The sequence below is a fragment of the Pipra filicauda genome, unplaced genomic scaffold, assembly GCF_003945595.2.
Source record: "Pipra filicauda isolate LSUMZ 115617 unplaced genomic scaffold, ASM394559v2 scaffold421_size600610_pilon, whole genome shotgun sequence".
In the NCBI taxonomy this organism is placed as follows: domain Eukaryota; kingdom Metazoa; phylum Chordata; class Aves; order Passeriformes; family Pipridae; genus Pipra; species Pipra filicauda.
The window spans coordinates 245,427-260,647 of record NW_024104556.1 but is presented as its reverse complement, the minus strand read 5'-3'; the positions used below and the strand labels follow the sequence as shown (position 1 = coordinate 260,647).

General features: G+C 50.6%; 1 protein-coding gene across 6 annotated transcripts in view; it reads left to right on the top strand.

Moving 5' to 3' along the window:
• Nucleotides 1-9,379: 9,379 nt before the first annotated feature.
• Nucleotides 9,380-15,221, top strand: part of SPEN (spen family transcriptional repressor) — a 66,558-nt gene continuing 60,716 nt past the window's right edge. For 4 of the 6 annotated variants that reach the window (XM_039385601.1, XM_039385604.1, XM_027711454.2 and 1 more), the window contains exon 1: nt 9,381-9,515. In XM_039385601.1, the coding sequence (XP_039241535.1) occupies nt 9,433-9,515 (83 nt within the window). In that variant the 5' untranslated portion in view covers nt 9,381-9,432. Of the gene's footprint in view, nt 9,516-10,165; nt 10,772-15,221 lie in introns of those variants that run through there. The other 2 variants (XM_039385605.1, XM_039385603.1) reach the window with 2 other exon arrangements.

Below are 15,221 nucleotides of genomic sequence, written 5' to 3'. Positions count from 1 at the left end.
TTTTTTTTTACAGTCCATGGCGGAAGTTTGTGCCTGAATATTTTATTTGTTCCACAAAGAGGTAGATTTTCCTTGGGAGATTTGGGGAGGATTACTTTTTAATGAAAAAAAAAGGAAAAAATACACCAAAAAAAAAAGGAAAGAAAAAACAAACCCAAAACAACCCAATAAAAAAAGAAACAAAAAGGAAAAAAAAAAGCACAACAAAACCACAAAACCAAACTTGTAAGTGAAGCTGCAAATGCAACCGAATAGTCCGGATCAGACAATTCATTGCACAAGAAAAAGAGGATAAATGGAACTGCAATGGCCGGCTTTGCTGTAGATCCGGGAGGAGGGATCAGCGCCTTTATCCCACCATCTCGCGCTCCAAACACCACCATTTTTCTCTCTCTCTCTCTTTTTTTTTTTTTTTTTTTTGTTTAATGTGGGTTGTTGGGGCGTTTTGTTTCCAGCCGAGCGGGGCTGCACCACCCCCGAGCCGGGGCTGCCAGAGCTGCTCAGGGGCTTCACTTTTACAGAGATCTCTATTTTTTTCCCCGGCCTTGTGCAATCCTCTCCCTTTTATTACGTGTTTTTTTCCCCTCTGCGGGTATAAAGGTTTCTCTCCTGTCTCCAGCTTGGCTGCTTATTCCAGAAGCTTCCACGGGGGCGGGGAGCCCCCACTGCGGCGCCTTTGCCGCAGCGCCGGGCAGGAGGAGGAGGAGGAGGATGCGGAGGATGCACCACCTCTCCCTGGCTGGGAGCCTCATTCCAAGCCTCTCCCTCTCACTCCGTTCCCCCAGCCTTGAAAACAGAGCACTGGGAGGTGTTTGCAACTTGATTTTTTTTTATTATTTTTTTTTCCTAAACAAATGGAAAGCAGAGCTATTGCTGATGGAGATGGATGAGGGCAGGGCTGGCAGCATGGCCAGGGCACCGATGGCACAAGTGACCTTTCCCAGGCGGTGGGAGGGAGGATTCCCCTCCCACCCCAGCATGCTTCTGCTTGGAATTCATTTTAAATAGCAGGAGTATTATTTTTTATTTTCCTTCCCCCCTCCCCTTGCTCCCTCACTGATTTTTTGGTGGGGTTTTTTTGGGTTTTTTTTTTGAAGCTTCCTCACAATCTTTTTTTCCCTGTGTGTGTTTTGAATTGCGTTTTAAAATTGCCCAGCTGGAGACAAGGCTTGATTAGAGCTGGAACAATAGCTCCCTTTTATTAATAACGGGAAGGATTTACAATCCTACAGCACCTTCCTTGGAAAGCTTTCCAAACCATTTGCAAACACTCACAAATTTCAGATTGCGCAGCCCTTGGCTGTGAGGTGGGTAAGTATTTTAATGGTGCCACCACCCAAAATCACCTCCGTGGCAAATCTACATTTCTAAGAGCTTAAAAAGATGACGAATTTGGGTTTTTTTAAGGGGGGTGGTGAGGGAGGCTGGTTAAAAGCTGTAACCTAAATCTGTAGATGCAGATTGTTTGCTGCGTCCTGGGAACTGGGCAGTTCTCCCTCCCACCACGCAGCTCTCCAGAGCCAAGCTGTGGATTTGCTGCACATCAGTAAACATCTGCTTATGGATTTTTTTTATTCCCTTTTTTTAATCCATTCCCTCTTTGCAGTCCCCGAGTGACCTCCTGCAGCGCTGCCTCCGCTGCAGTTCGACCACAGCTTTGCATTGAAGCTCTGATGTGTCTCCCTGGGAGCCAGAGTGACCTTGCTGGGGGGGCTGGGCCCACCAGGCAATGCAGATGCTCCTCTTCATCCCAGATCCCTGCACCCCTTTTTCTCCATGCATCCCTTCCCTCACCGGGGGGATGTTACAGTGTTACAGTGGGTAAAGCTGTTTCATGCCTTATTTTTTCTCTCTTTTTTTTTTTTTTTTAATTTTCTAGGGAAATAGTGGGTTGTTTGTGTAACCCCTCTCCCCATCAGATCCCTACTAACCATGAAGGGGTCTGCAAGTCTCCTGGGCAGTGGGATCCAGCCTTTCCATGAGTGTGGGGCTCCATCCGTGTCTGTGTGTGTCGTACACAGGCCGCAAAACCCCACAGTATTCCTGTGGTTAGTTCTGTCTGGAGACCATGAGTGGGTCCCAGGGCTTCCCCTTCCCACCACTTGCTGGTTCACAAAGGCTGATGCTTCTGGAAAAAGCTCTGCCTTGTGGCCTTTTAAAAAAAATAAATAAATGAAGTGGCACTGCTGGGGATTAGTCATCCTTATTTTTGAAGGAAGCTGTTTGCCAGCGCTGTCCATATCACGCATGTGCGTGTGAGATGGGAACTCCAGAAGGCTGGTAACGTGCTCTGCTCGCTGCTCCTTGGAGCTGAGCCACCCAGGCTCCATTGAGCTGCTCCTGGCAGGTGGAAAAACTGACAGTCCAGCTTTCCAGACCCTTTCCCTCCATTTTTTCAGGGCTGGAATCCCTGCGTTGGCAGGTGTGGAAACGTGAAGGCTGTAACTGCAGTGAGCGAGGATGGATGAGCTGTTTTCTGGGGTCCCATCCAACTCCAGAGAAGAAACTCTGGTGATTTATAATTCTTTTCTTGACTGTGGTAGATTTTACTCTGAGCTCTGCTGCATCTTGTGAGAAGACTGAGTTTGACCCTTTTGGCTGCTAAAAATGGTTCTGTGTTTAAACGTCGGTGCTTTTTCCCTTCCCTGTGGTCACGTAGAAGAGCGAACCGCGCAATTAACCAGCACAGCAAAGGGCAGCTCCCTCCCCCTTTCCCCTTTCAAAAAATCCAGAGTTGTGTGTCTTGAACTGCTGCATAGGCAGAAAACATACAAAGCCCTTGTCAGCATTGTGCTGATGTGTGGCACATTAAAAAAAATACACACAAAAGGGGTGGGGAGAGCGGGTGCCTCCAGGGAGCAAAACTGTGGGGCCCCTTTCCCTCCAAGCCAACAGACCTACGTGCCATAGTCTATTCCTCCTAATTTTGCTCAAGCGAAGGCAGTGGAGGTCGGAGGGAGTGTCGAATGTCCTAAATTGTGTTGGTGAAGATCAGGGTCCCCTTGAACTATATTTTTTTTCTCTGTGAACTCGCTCCCACAATATGCTGCTGGTTTATTACTCCATTCCTCACTCCCTGGGAAGAAGGAAAACGCTTCCTTACTGGGTGTAATTCCTTTTGTTGTGTTGCAAAGGTAATAAAAGGCACCTGGTGCTGGTCTCTCCCAGGTCACACATGACTTCAAGGCGCAGCTCCCGTGGTCATTAGTGCACAGGGAGTGCTGGGGGTCGTTAGCCCTTAATGAGGATATCGGCATCAGCATTGCATGGATGCCTCTGGCAGACCAGGCCCTGCCATGCTGGAGCAGCCCCTTATGAGAAATTATTTCACTGCCTGGTTGCTGTAGTGTTTTGTAGCACAGCCATGGCTTTATGCTTTTTTGGCCAAAATTAAGCAGAGGGGGAGGATGAGGTGGCCAGGCCAGATTTCATCCCCTGCTCCCCGTGGTGGAGCTGGTGTGTGAACACCATCAGTAGCTCCTGTGCCTAAAGACTCATTTGTACTTGGAATAAGTCAGCATGGACAAGGATATTATTGTTATTCCCTCATTTAGGGCTGTGTTGGTTTGGAAATACGCCTCGTGCTCATCACAGGGAGGTTCAGAGAAGCAAGAAGTTGGCTGTTGGGATGATTCCACATTTTTCAGCCTGGCACACCCTGTGGGACTTGGAATTACTTTCCTTTGGCAGTTAAGGATAAACGAGTGAGAATTACCTTATGAGTACTGAACTTTTACCACCCTGAAGACTTACCTGAGCCACATCCATGGCACTTCCAAACTAAACAAAACCTGGATTTCTGGTGCCAAAAAGTGATACAAACCTCCTCTCCTCCTCTGTACTGGGGGAAACCATGGTCTTGCAAGCTTTCCTGTTATCCCAGAGAGTTAAAATGCTGCACTGTGAGATCTGCAGAGGTGAAATGAACTCCAAAGGCAGATGAGAAACTTCTCCTGTGCTGTGTTGCTGGAGAGGCTTCTGAGAGGTCTTGATGCACAAATATTTCCCTTTGTGCTTTCTCTGGAGTGAAGGAGCGATAACTGCAAGGACGCGGGTTCACTCTGCTTCCTTTAAACACCCTCGTGTTGCTGCGGTATCAAAATGGTGTTTGATGAAACAAAAGCTCTGATGGTGGTGGCTCAGTGTTTATTTTGTGCTGGGTGTGCTGATCAGTCCAATGGGGAATGTGGGAAGAGCAGCCTAAGGCTCACAGGTTTGGACTGGAGGTTTGTGTTAAAGCCTTGTCCTGCAACATTTCCAGCCTAATTTCTGTGATTTCCCCCCCCCCCGGGCGTTGCACACAGGAAAAAATTACATTTTGATGTGAATTAATACAACAATTCGGTGTTATAAATGGGAAAGTACAGGGTTCAGTGATCTAACCGGATTATATCCTTTGCAGTTTTCCTGTTTGGGTATCAAATGTCATGGCTTATTTTTTACATTTGTTTTCTTTGTTTTTCCCCTGAAATGTAATATTTTGCTGCCTGGAAGACCATAGTCCTGTCTAGCTGATGAAAGCCCTGGATTTGGGAAGAATCCTTGTCAGATGAGTGGACACTGCTCTCTGGCACATGGTTGTACAGAAGTTGGGGGGCAAGGGGAAGCAGAGCAGAAGCTGGCACAGGGATATCTCTAATTTTTCCCAACAACAGGCAAGAAAAAAGGTATTTATTCCATATATTTGCTGTGCTGAAAGTGAGAGGAAGCTTTTTTGCAGTCCTGTGATGGCACTTGGGGTTTGGTTGCATGGCTCAGCTCACTGAGCTCTGTTGCTGAAGAAACCTCTGGTTTTCTGTAGCAAAGATTTTGAAAACAGAAATGTGCTTTTATACAGAGATCCAAATGGGTTCAGTGTCAACAGAATTCCAGGGGCTCCTGAGCTGTGTTTACTAGGCTGCAGAAGGTGACTGGTGGCATTTTGTGGCATTTTCCATCCCTAGCACTGTGTGGATAAGAACACCACGGGGAAGAATTTAAGAAAATAAATTACTAAATGCTAGGTTTCAAAAAGGGAGGGAGTTTTCTGCACAAAGTCATCTCGTCGTGAAGATTTGGATCACTGACCCTAAAAAGAACCGAAATCAAGAGCTTTATTAATCTAAATCCTGTGCTTTGTGTTGCTTAAGTCTCCAGAACCCAGCTCTGTGTTCCAAGCGAGAGCCTCTGTCTTGGCAACAAATGAGCCCAAATATCAAACACACCAGTGCCTTCTTGGAGAAAATGAGCATAGAACAGAATGGGTAAGCAATAAAATTAGGCCAATAATTTAGGCTGGCTTAAAAAGGAGATAAAAGCCTAGCTGGGAATTTGATATTCAGCTGCCATAGTGTTCTTTTAATAAATACAGTCAATGAGCAGGGAAGGCACGTAAATACATTTTATCCTGACAAGAGGGTGGCTGGAGCTGGCTGGCTCCAACAAAGAAACATTCCGAGTGTTTCTGGGGGCTCTTGGCTGGGAAAGCTCCTGTTTTCCTATAAAAAGCAGAGATACTGGCTGTGCCCTGGACCCTGGTGGGGACGATCGTCGTGTGCCCGCTGGGGTGCCGTGGTATCCCTTCCTCACGTCCGCTGGGAGCACAACACACAGAGCTGTTGCTGAGCCAGACCCGAGGGGAGGAAGCCTGAGCAAACAGAGCCCTGGTTGCTGTCCTTGCTCAGTATCTAATCTTTGCTTTTGGAAGTGTTTGGCAAGCAGTGCCGGCGACACGTGGCAGCTCCGCCACCCGGGGAAGACACCATGTTAAAAACGGGCAAACCCGCCTTTTCAAGGGTTTTTCCTGCTCACTCCTGTTTATTAGTGTTTTCTCCTCAAAGTGAGGCTGCTGTGTACACCCCAAGGATGCTTTCTGTTTCTCCTGCCGCTTTTTTTTTCCTCCAAACTGGAGAACTGCTAACTTTATTAGCTCCTTATATGGCAGCCCCATTTTCTCACGCCTTTAATGGCTCTCTTTTGATCTGTTCTGTTCTTGCTTTGCTTTTCCTCATGTGAACACGGTGTTCAAGCTGAGATGGGTTTATAACCTGCTCCTTCACTAATATATGGCCTGGAACTTTAATCCTTTGCAAGTGCTGATAAGAAACATCCAAATGTGTTAACTACAGGGTTGGCCGAGATGGCCCGAGATTGCCGTCGGCTACACCCAGCCAGGAGTCATTTAAATTGTCCCAAAGGCTGAAGGTCATCAGGTGACGCAGAGCAGCTCAAGTCCCCTTGTCCTTGGCTGTTTGGCCCCTGGGAAGGGCAGCACACCAGGATGTGCATCCACGTCTCCCCCCTGGATGCTCATCATGCTGTCCCTCGTGGCAGGATAGTGGCACAAATGTGTGTCACAAGGGTGGTGTTGGTTGCTACTGCAGGAGACCAGCCCTTCATCACGGCCCCTTTGCTGAGAGAGAGGTTTTGCTCACTCTGGTCTCCAGCCTGGGTCTGTGTTCTTTGAAATCTTCGAGCGAGCTGGAGGGATCCGGTTACAGCGGCACCGCTCGTGTGTTGCAACAGGGAACAGTTTCCCCACAAAGCGTTTGAAAAGCACTGGGATGGTCCAGCGCTTTGTTTTGCGTCACCAGCCGGGTTTTGTGCTCCTCTTCCAGCTGGTTGTCGTGTAAACGGAGCCCTCCTGGCGCTCCTCTCAACCCTCTCTTCTGTCAACAGAGTCAATGGCTTTGTGACAACTTCCAGCCCCAATGTCCTGTGAGATCACTGGGTGACAGCAGTGACCCTGCTGGAGCTTCCCTGGAAGGACCTGGGAGCCGGCGTGGTTCCCTCGTGTCCCTAGGAGATGCTGCCCCAGCAGGGAGGGGGAACAGCTGGAAATGGTGTCGCAGCAAGAACCCTCCATTGGAGAGGGAGAATTTCTCATGGAAAAGCCGTTTGGTGCATGGTTTGGGTTTTTCCTCTCTCGAATGGGTAGCCTGTTAAAGGCAGAGACACCTAGGGACTGTTCCTCGTGCTTCCACCAGTTAAAATGGAAAGCTGAGCCCAATCCCACACTGGAAGCACCGGTGGAGCACGTTGGCTCCATCACATGTTTAAATAATAGATGGTTTGGGTGTAAGGAGTTGTTGGGGTTTTTACTTAATCAGTAGATTCCAGTTGGGCAGAGCCTGTCATTGCTGGGGAAACTGAGGCATGGGGCCAGCCAGGGGTGGGCTCGGAGCCGGGATAAGGCTCGGGGCTGCTGGGCTGGAGTGGCCCTGCGTCAGAGCTGTGATTAAATCAAGAGATTTGCATGTTTGTTAAGCTGCTGCAGCCCGGTGACTTTGACCACTTGGCGAGGTGGACTTGTTGCTGGGAAGTTGCAGTGTCCAAGGTGGCAAAAGGCAGCTCTGACAAATAAAATGTGGGTTTGATCAATATTAAAACTCAGTCAGGAGACTTTGGCCATGGAAAACACTGAAGTAGGGTCTGCTCTGTGGTGAAAGCAGTGAACTGGCTTGAAAAACTTGTGGGTGCGTGTTTTATCCTGCCTCAAACTGCTCAGAGTCTCACAGTGAGAATCTGTTGGGCATTTTCCTTTTGGGGCTAGAAATAGGTGTTTTTATCCCTGTGGAGGCACGTTTTGGTGGAAAACAGGACCCTGTGGGTTAAAAACCATCTAGTTCTATGTCGCAGAGCTGCCTTTTGAGCAGGGATGGTGTGACACCAGGCAGGGTGATACTGGCAGCGGGTGATTTCTTCACCCCATCTTAATTAACGAGCTCTGCAAACCCCTGTGGGAGAGCAGGGGGTGAATCCTCCCCACGGTGGGAGTTTCTTCCGTGCAGTTCTCAGGGCAATGTGGTCTCCCTCATTTAATAAGGGGCACTGACAGAGTACCAATGTTCTGAGCTGGAATTTGGCCGTGGGAAGTGTCTCGAGGTGACAGGGTTGCCCCAGTTTGGTGGAGGGGAGTGTTTGGGGCAGCCGTGGGGGGCTCGGTGAGCCCCCTCCAGCCCCACTCGGGGTTCCTGTTGCTGTGGCCTTTGGAGCCATCACAGATCCCAGAGCCACAGGGGGCCCTCACGGCCCTCACCTCAATTAATTCCTTACTTGCTCTCCCAGTGGCCACGAGCTGGCTGTGTGCTCACCTGTGGGTGAAGGTGTTTGTGCCTCAAGATCTGGGGATCTTGATGGGATTTAGGGCTGTCAGTGTGGGGTCAGCAGGGCCCCGTGGCTGGGTGCAGCTCCTCGGACTGTGCCCTGAGGCTGCAGATGGTGCTGGCAGGGCAGCCCCATTATGTTCCTCACAGCCCCTCATTAAGAGTCTCACAGCCCTCAATCCCTATTCTCACAGCCCCCCCATCACAAGTCTCACAGCCCCCAGTTTCATTTATCAGAATCCCCATTATGACTCTCACACCCCCAGCTACCACAGCCCCACATTCTGTATCTCACAGCCCCTCGTGACATTTCCTAGTCCCCCATTACATGTCCCAAAGGCCCCAGTTATGCTTCTCAGAGCCCCCATCCCAGTTCTCAGAGCCCCTCTTCATAATTCTTGCAGACCCCGTTATGCTTCTCACAGCCCCCCGATTCTGATATCCCCCCTTGTGGCTCACCCATCATTATATTTCCCACATTCCCCCATTATATTTATTTTTCACATTCCCCCATCATATTTCCTACATTCTCCCATTTTATTTCGTGTCCCCATTATATATTTCTCTCCCATTATATTTATCACATCCCTCCATTACCTTTCCCCCCTTTATATTTATTTCTCACATTCCATTATATCTTCCCCATTAGATTTATTTCTCCCCCATTATGTTTCTCACATTCCCCCATTACATTCCCCCCTTGTATTTATTTCTCACATTTCTCCCCATTACAGTTCTCACCCCCCCGCTCCCCCCCGCGCACGCGCACTCCCGTCCCCGCCCCCCCGCGTGGGGCGTCGCGCGCCCTCGCCCCGCCCCCTCCGGCGGCCCCGCGGCGCGCGCCCCGGGGCGCAGTGCGCCTGCGCGGGGGCCCCCGTGTGGCGCTGCGCGAGGCGCGGGCAAGGGAAGGGAAAAGGGAAGGAGCGGGGGGGGGGGAGCGCGAGCGAGAGAGAGAGAGAGAGGGAGAGCGAGCGCGGCCGGGCCGGCGGAGCAGCGGGAGCGCGGGGGGGCGCGGGCAGCAGCAGGAGGAGGAGGCGGCGGGGGCGCCGCGCTGCCGCTGCCGGAGGAGGAGCAGGAGGAGGCAGCGGGAGCGAGCGGGCGGGCGGCGCGGCGGGGGGAGCCGGCGAGGGAGCGCGGCCGCGGCGGAGAGCGAGCCCGGCGCCCGGCAGCCGGCCCGGCGGGCAGGGGGCCCCCCCGGCGGGGATGGTGCGGTCCGGCGGCCGGCGGCGCTGAGGGCGGCCGGGCCCCGCGGCGGAAGGGGCGGAGGGCGCGGCGGAGGCGGCGGCGGGCGGCGAGCGGCGGCCGGGAGCCGGGGCACGGGCGGAGGGCTCGGCCCGCGCCGCGCAGCATGGTCCGGGAAACCAGGCACCTCTGGGTGGGCAACCTGCCGGAGAACGTGCGCGAGGAGAAGATCATCGAGCACTTCAAGCGGTGAGTGGGCACCGGGACGGGGGGTCCGGCCGGCCCGCGGGGTGTGGGGAGAACGAGGGGGGAAGAACGTGGGAAAGGGGGGGAGGAGTGCGCGGGGCCGGCGGTTCCCGTGGAGAGGAGGAGGAAAACAGCGCTGTAAATAACCCGCGCCATGGCGGGACCGGCGGCGCGGCCGCAGCGGGGAAATACAAAAACGGCCAAAAATGGACCCGAAACGGCGGAGCGGCAGAGAGGGGAGCTCGGCCGCCGGCTCGGAGAGGATCCCAGTGCCCGGAGGCAGCGCCGAGCCAGCTTGTTCGCCAGTCCTTTTTTTTTTTTTTTTTTTTAATTCTTCAACGCTTGGAGTTTTCTCTGTTTATTTTCGCTCATTTCACTGCGTTTCCCTCCCGTCTGGAGCCCCTGGATGATGCTGCGTTTCCCCCCGAGGTGCAGCGGGCGGTGGGAACCAAAGCGCCTGCAGCTGCGAGAACGTGACTCTCAAAAATAATTAAAATAAATAAATCACACAAACCCACGGAGAAAACACGGGATCCTCCACGCGGGAAGCGCCTTGGACTCATATCGTGCTGGGTTGTTTTTTTCCTTGTTGGTTTTTTTTTTGTTGTTGTTGTTGTTGTTGCATAGGTTAATCCCGCTCATAAGGAAGTAGTAGTGGCTGTTTGCATGGTTGTGTTTTTTTTTCCTCCTCCCTCCGTCTTTCCCTGCGAGGAGAAGGAGGAGGAAGAGGCTTCTCCCCCGCCGCCTCAGCAACACCTTTTTCCTCGGGAAATGCTCTCAAGTTGATGCACCCCCCGCTGGAAGCTGGTTTTATTTTGGGGGAAAAAGGAAATAAGAAGCCCTGCTCAGCTCACGGCCCCTCCAGACGGGTTGGTTTAACCACCGTCAGGAAAAAAATGGATTTTGAAGCTTCCTTTAATCTTCCTGCGCTGGAAAAATGACGGAGCGTCCTTAATAATGAGTCACCATGGGAAAAATAGATGCGGTGACACCGAGGGGCGAAAAGGAAGGTCCCAGCGCCTCTTGCCTGGCTCCCGATCGACTGCGCTGTGAAGGGACCGAGGGTCTCACATCCCCCTCCATCCTCCTGGCCTGAGCTGCTGCAGCAGCCAAACCCCATCTGCACACCCTCATCGCTCCGAGATTGCCCTGTTTTAATCGAGCTTCACCTTTTTCCACCTTTATTATCCGCCCCCCCCTCCCCCCCCGAGCCCAGATTGTCCGCTCGGTCCGTGCCGGATGGTGGATCTGTATCCAAGGTGGTTTGTCGTGTCCCTCAGTCCGGGTTACGTGACCAAGTGCTTTACAAAGGCAGGGTTTTTTGGGGGAAAAACCCCTGCTCCGGGATTGTTGGGTTAATTCCAGCCATAACTAGCGGAGGGAATAGGCGCTCCACAGTGGAAATTTGACATTCCTGGGTTTTATTTTGTCCAGTCCTCCTTTTGTAAGATGTATTAAGGCAGGAAAAAAGTTGCTATGGTACTGTTGCTTGGAGATGGATGGGAAAAATGGCAGGCGCTGAATTAATTACCTTTTTTTGGTTGTTTTTACCTCGTTGAGTTGCGATCCGAGGTTTGGGAAGGAGATTTGCAGCCAGGCGTTTCTCCCAGTTTCTCCCTGGTTTTCCAAACTGATTTTTACCCGGGATTTGTGTGTTTGGGTGAGGCTGATCCCAGGCCAGTAAACACAGTTAAAACACACTTCGGCCCTTTGGCTGCGGGTACTGAAGGGGGGAGGGGGATGACACGCTGCCTCCAGACCTTTTTGGGGTGTAACCACGGGAGTGTTTGCGGCTGGCAAAGGGATGAGGGGTGAGCGCGGGGCCGGGTTCGAGGCTCTCGCTGTGTAGGTGCTGGAGGTGGACAATGGAGCGAGGCTTCCTTTGTATGCCCGTGCTCGCCTGGGGGAAGGGACACGCGCTGCTCAGGGATCGCACGGCTCGTGGGTTCATCCACAGGGAAGGAAGGCCGTGGAGGTGGGATGGGGAAGGCTTCCCTCTCCTTTCGTTTGGAGAGAAAGCCTTTTCGGATGGAGCGGGGCTTGGCAGAGCCCAGTTCCCACCCATCCCCCAGCCTGGGAATGGGGCGGAGAGGCTGAGCCATGGGAGCGGTGCGGGGAAGATTTTGGGGAAATACCGCCTGAAATGTGCGCTGGGCTGGGCCCGGCGTTACCCCGGAGCCTCTGTGCAACCCCCCGGAGTGTTTGTTTTTCCACTGAGCTTGGGAAATACTGCCCTGCCCGGATGGGAGCCCTGGCTGTTGCTCAGTCCCTGCCAGGGGCAAGTTGGAGAAACAACCATCTTGTTTCTGAAGAAGTAAAAATTCAGGGAAAACTCCTGGAACTTCAAACCCAGCAGGAGTGTTCAGTGTGAGGGGTTTGTTGCTTCTCCTTCCCCCTTCACTAAATCGCTGGCTGTGGGAACCTTGATTGACTTTGCAGCCTCACAAGGAATTCTTTTAAGGGATGAATTAAGATAAAAGAGGCATTTTGAAGAAATTATATGTGGGGTTTTTTCCCCCCAAATACTCCTGATTGGTTTAGTTTAGTGCAAATGGAAATAACACTGTGCTTATGAATCCTCTTCTCAAATTAGAGAATATTGAAGCTGGTCTCAAGAAGCTCTGGCTTATGTGAGCAGTGTTATTTTTTCCTTAAAAGCAGTGTTATTTTTTTCCTTAATCATCCTTTCTTAAATCTATTTCCTTGATATTAAAGGGGATTGCAAAGGAGAGATTTTTCTCTGCATTTTAAAGAGTTGAAGTTGTTTTGGCTTTTCAGTTTCTTACCTAAATACTCCCTTTTAAAAAACTAATGCTCTATATTTTCTTTCAACTGAGCTATTAAGGCACCCTGAAATAGAAAAGCAGGCAGTGCCAGGATTGGAGATCCACTGTTAAGGTGGAATAAACAGTGAATCCGAGTTGGGATCTGGGATATGTGAGCTCAGGGAAGCAGTGGGAGCCATGGTTTGGGTTCTCCTAATTAATGCTGGAAAAAAACCCGTCGTTCACCATAACTGAAACAGATGCTCGGCAGCTTGGAGAACAAGGCAACTAAATATAGTAACAGTTGTCCCCAGCACAAGTGCTGCCCTTCCATATTTTTTTTTCCTCCCTGTGTTTTCTTCCAGTTATCCAAAAGAATGTGACTTTGTCCCTTTTATCGGTGTTTTAGAGGGCAAAGAGGAGTAAAAGCCTCTTAATTATGGACCATGTGATTGTGCTGGGCTGTCTCCTCTTCTGGGGGAAGAATTAGGACATTCACAGTGGTAACCAAGCCCAGGAGAAACCTTGGATTTCAGGAAACAAGTTTCTGCTTTAAAATTGACAGAAATAAATTGTGGATTGGAGCAATCTTGGAGAAGACAAATAACTTTTAAGGGGTTTTTTTTTGGGGGGGGGAAATGGACTTTGTCTGGTTTTGCCAGTGTCTGTTTCTGAGGAGATGCTTTGGATACCTCCTGGAGAAGTGCTCGGCATATGAAACACAACTGCAAAAAAGCTGCCCTGACAGCAAGTGCCTGTTTGATTTTGGTGATTTCTAGAGAATATTTGGTCAGTTTGAGACAACATGTTCTGTCTTGATGGCTGGGGGTGTAAATGCAGTGGGCTGAGGGGGCGCAGAGGGATTTTGGTAGCTCTGATACAGGCTGTGGGAGGGGAGAGCATTGGTCACTGCTAGTGTAGAGCACTCAGGAAAAACCTAATTCCCACATCTGACACCGGGAGGTCTGGCAGTGGCTTTCCATGGGAACAGGCTGGAGGCAGAAGGAACAGCACTCCTGGTTTTCCAGTAAAACTCTTAAATTGGTTCCTAGGTTTTTATTGTTGATCATTGATTAATAATGATCCTGGGATGCAAACACAGGGATGGTTATCCAAACTCAGCTCTGCCTGTAGAGATCCCTGCCCAGGTGTGATTTTACTGTAGGAAAATACAGAAGTAAGGCTGCAGAAGGAACTGTTCCCGTGTTGTCTCTTGTTTTGTGTCACTTTAGGTGACAGTATTTTCACAGATGAGGTATTGCCCTTTCCAGCTCAGAGCTTTGGAGGAGGGAGAGGGTACAGTGTGCTTTGCTGGAATATTGGGCAGCATCAGGACTTGTCTGTGCTGGTTTTACAAACACCTCCCGTAAGGTAATTGTAGTTTTGTGGAATACAGACACCGTGGGAGGATGTTTGGTTGGGAGACTGGGGCAGGGGGATTAAATTAATTGCCCAGAATGAGAAGGGGAGGGAGGGTGTGGAAGGCACGAGGTGAGTTTTGCCCCCGTGAGCCTTGCTCGGCTCCTTTGGGAAGGCAGCCTTGCTCTGGGTGTAGGGTCGTCAGTCAGGCAGGTGATTGAGGTGATGGTGCTGCTGGTTCCAGTGGTGGTTTTCCATTAGATCTTTAATAATTCTATTCCTAATATCAATCCACAAACGCCCCAGAGCAGCCCAGGCATCACCTCCTGGTGTACCCAGGGTGTCACCCAGCACTGTTTGTCTGCAGCCGCCTCCTCCTTCCCCCGAGGCCAAGTCACACCAAGGATGGCTCCTCAACAGCAGGAGATTCAGGAATCCTCTGGCTGCTCTGGATGCTGCTCTTTGCCTGCACTTGAGGTGCAGGTTGACGCCACACTGGCCGAGGAAATGCCTGGGTAATTATTTCAAAGAAACTTAATGAAAAGCTGCCAAGAGAGTAGATTTGGACTAAGCTTCTATTAAGTGGTTTTACATGCTGAGCTGTGGTAGAAAGATAAGTTGATGTCACTTGGTCACAAAATTCTGTCACTGCTGAGCCTGGCTGGCATTGTTTCTCCTCTGAAGTTTCTTCAAAGATCTGGGCTGTGTTTAGTTGTGATTATTTGTGATTTGATGTAACAGCCTCTGTTGTCACTGAGCCCCTCCGAACGATGTTGGCTTTTGGTATTTCTTGCCCTTACTGTAAATTCCTTTGGTACAGGGATAAAATAATCCTTGCAGAGCACAACAAAACATATTCCTGTCTTGATTCCTATCACCTACCAGTGCTTGCGAGACGTACGGAGGTACTGAGTCCGTTCAGGAAGTCAGAACAGGGGATGAGAAAAGCCTCATTGACTGGTTTTTTTATTCCTTCTTGCTTTTTATAGGCCAGAAAGTCACACCAAGTTCTTTGAGCAAGTGACCTTGTTGCCATCTTAAGGTGTGTCCACAATTAGGTCCTTGTCTTCGCTGAGGGCAAAGAGGCACTCGCTGGCTTTCCATAAAAAAGGAAGTAAATATCCAGATGAGTAGAGGGCAGGTTGCAGATCTTGGATGGGGAGGTGAGTCAGGATGGACCTGGGGCTCCTCAGGAGTTTTGTTTTCGTAAGCTGCTGTGTCACAACTACAGCCTTGGTCTTCTCAGCGTCGTGGTGGTTTCACACTGTTGTCGGCTTGTGAGGAAGAGGAGGAGATGCCTTCTGCACATGAGAAATAAACCTCAACACAGTCTGCTGAGGATGTTTGGGAAGGGGTGGAACTGAGGGTCTCTGCTCCTGGCTGCTTTTAGGCTGCCGAAGGTTTCGGGAGAGTTGCTGGGTGTGAGTCGTGGAGCTGCCAGTGGGGTGGATCTGTTCTGGGTTTGGTAGATACCAAAAATAAGCACCAGTGAGATATTTCACTTGTGTTTTTCGTTAAGTTCAGTGAACTTGCTGAGGTCTGAGAACACCCTGAAACTGAAGACTGCACAAACATTGCTAAACAA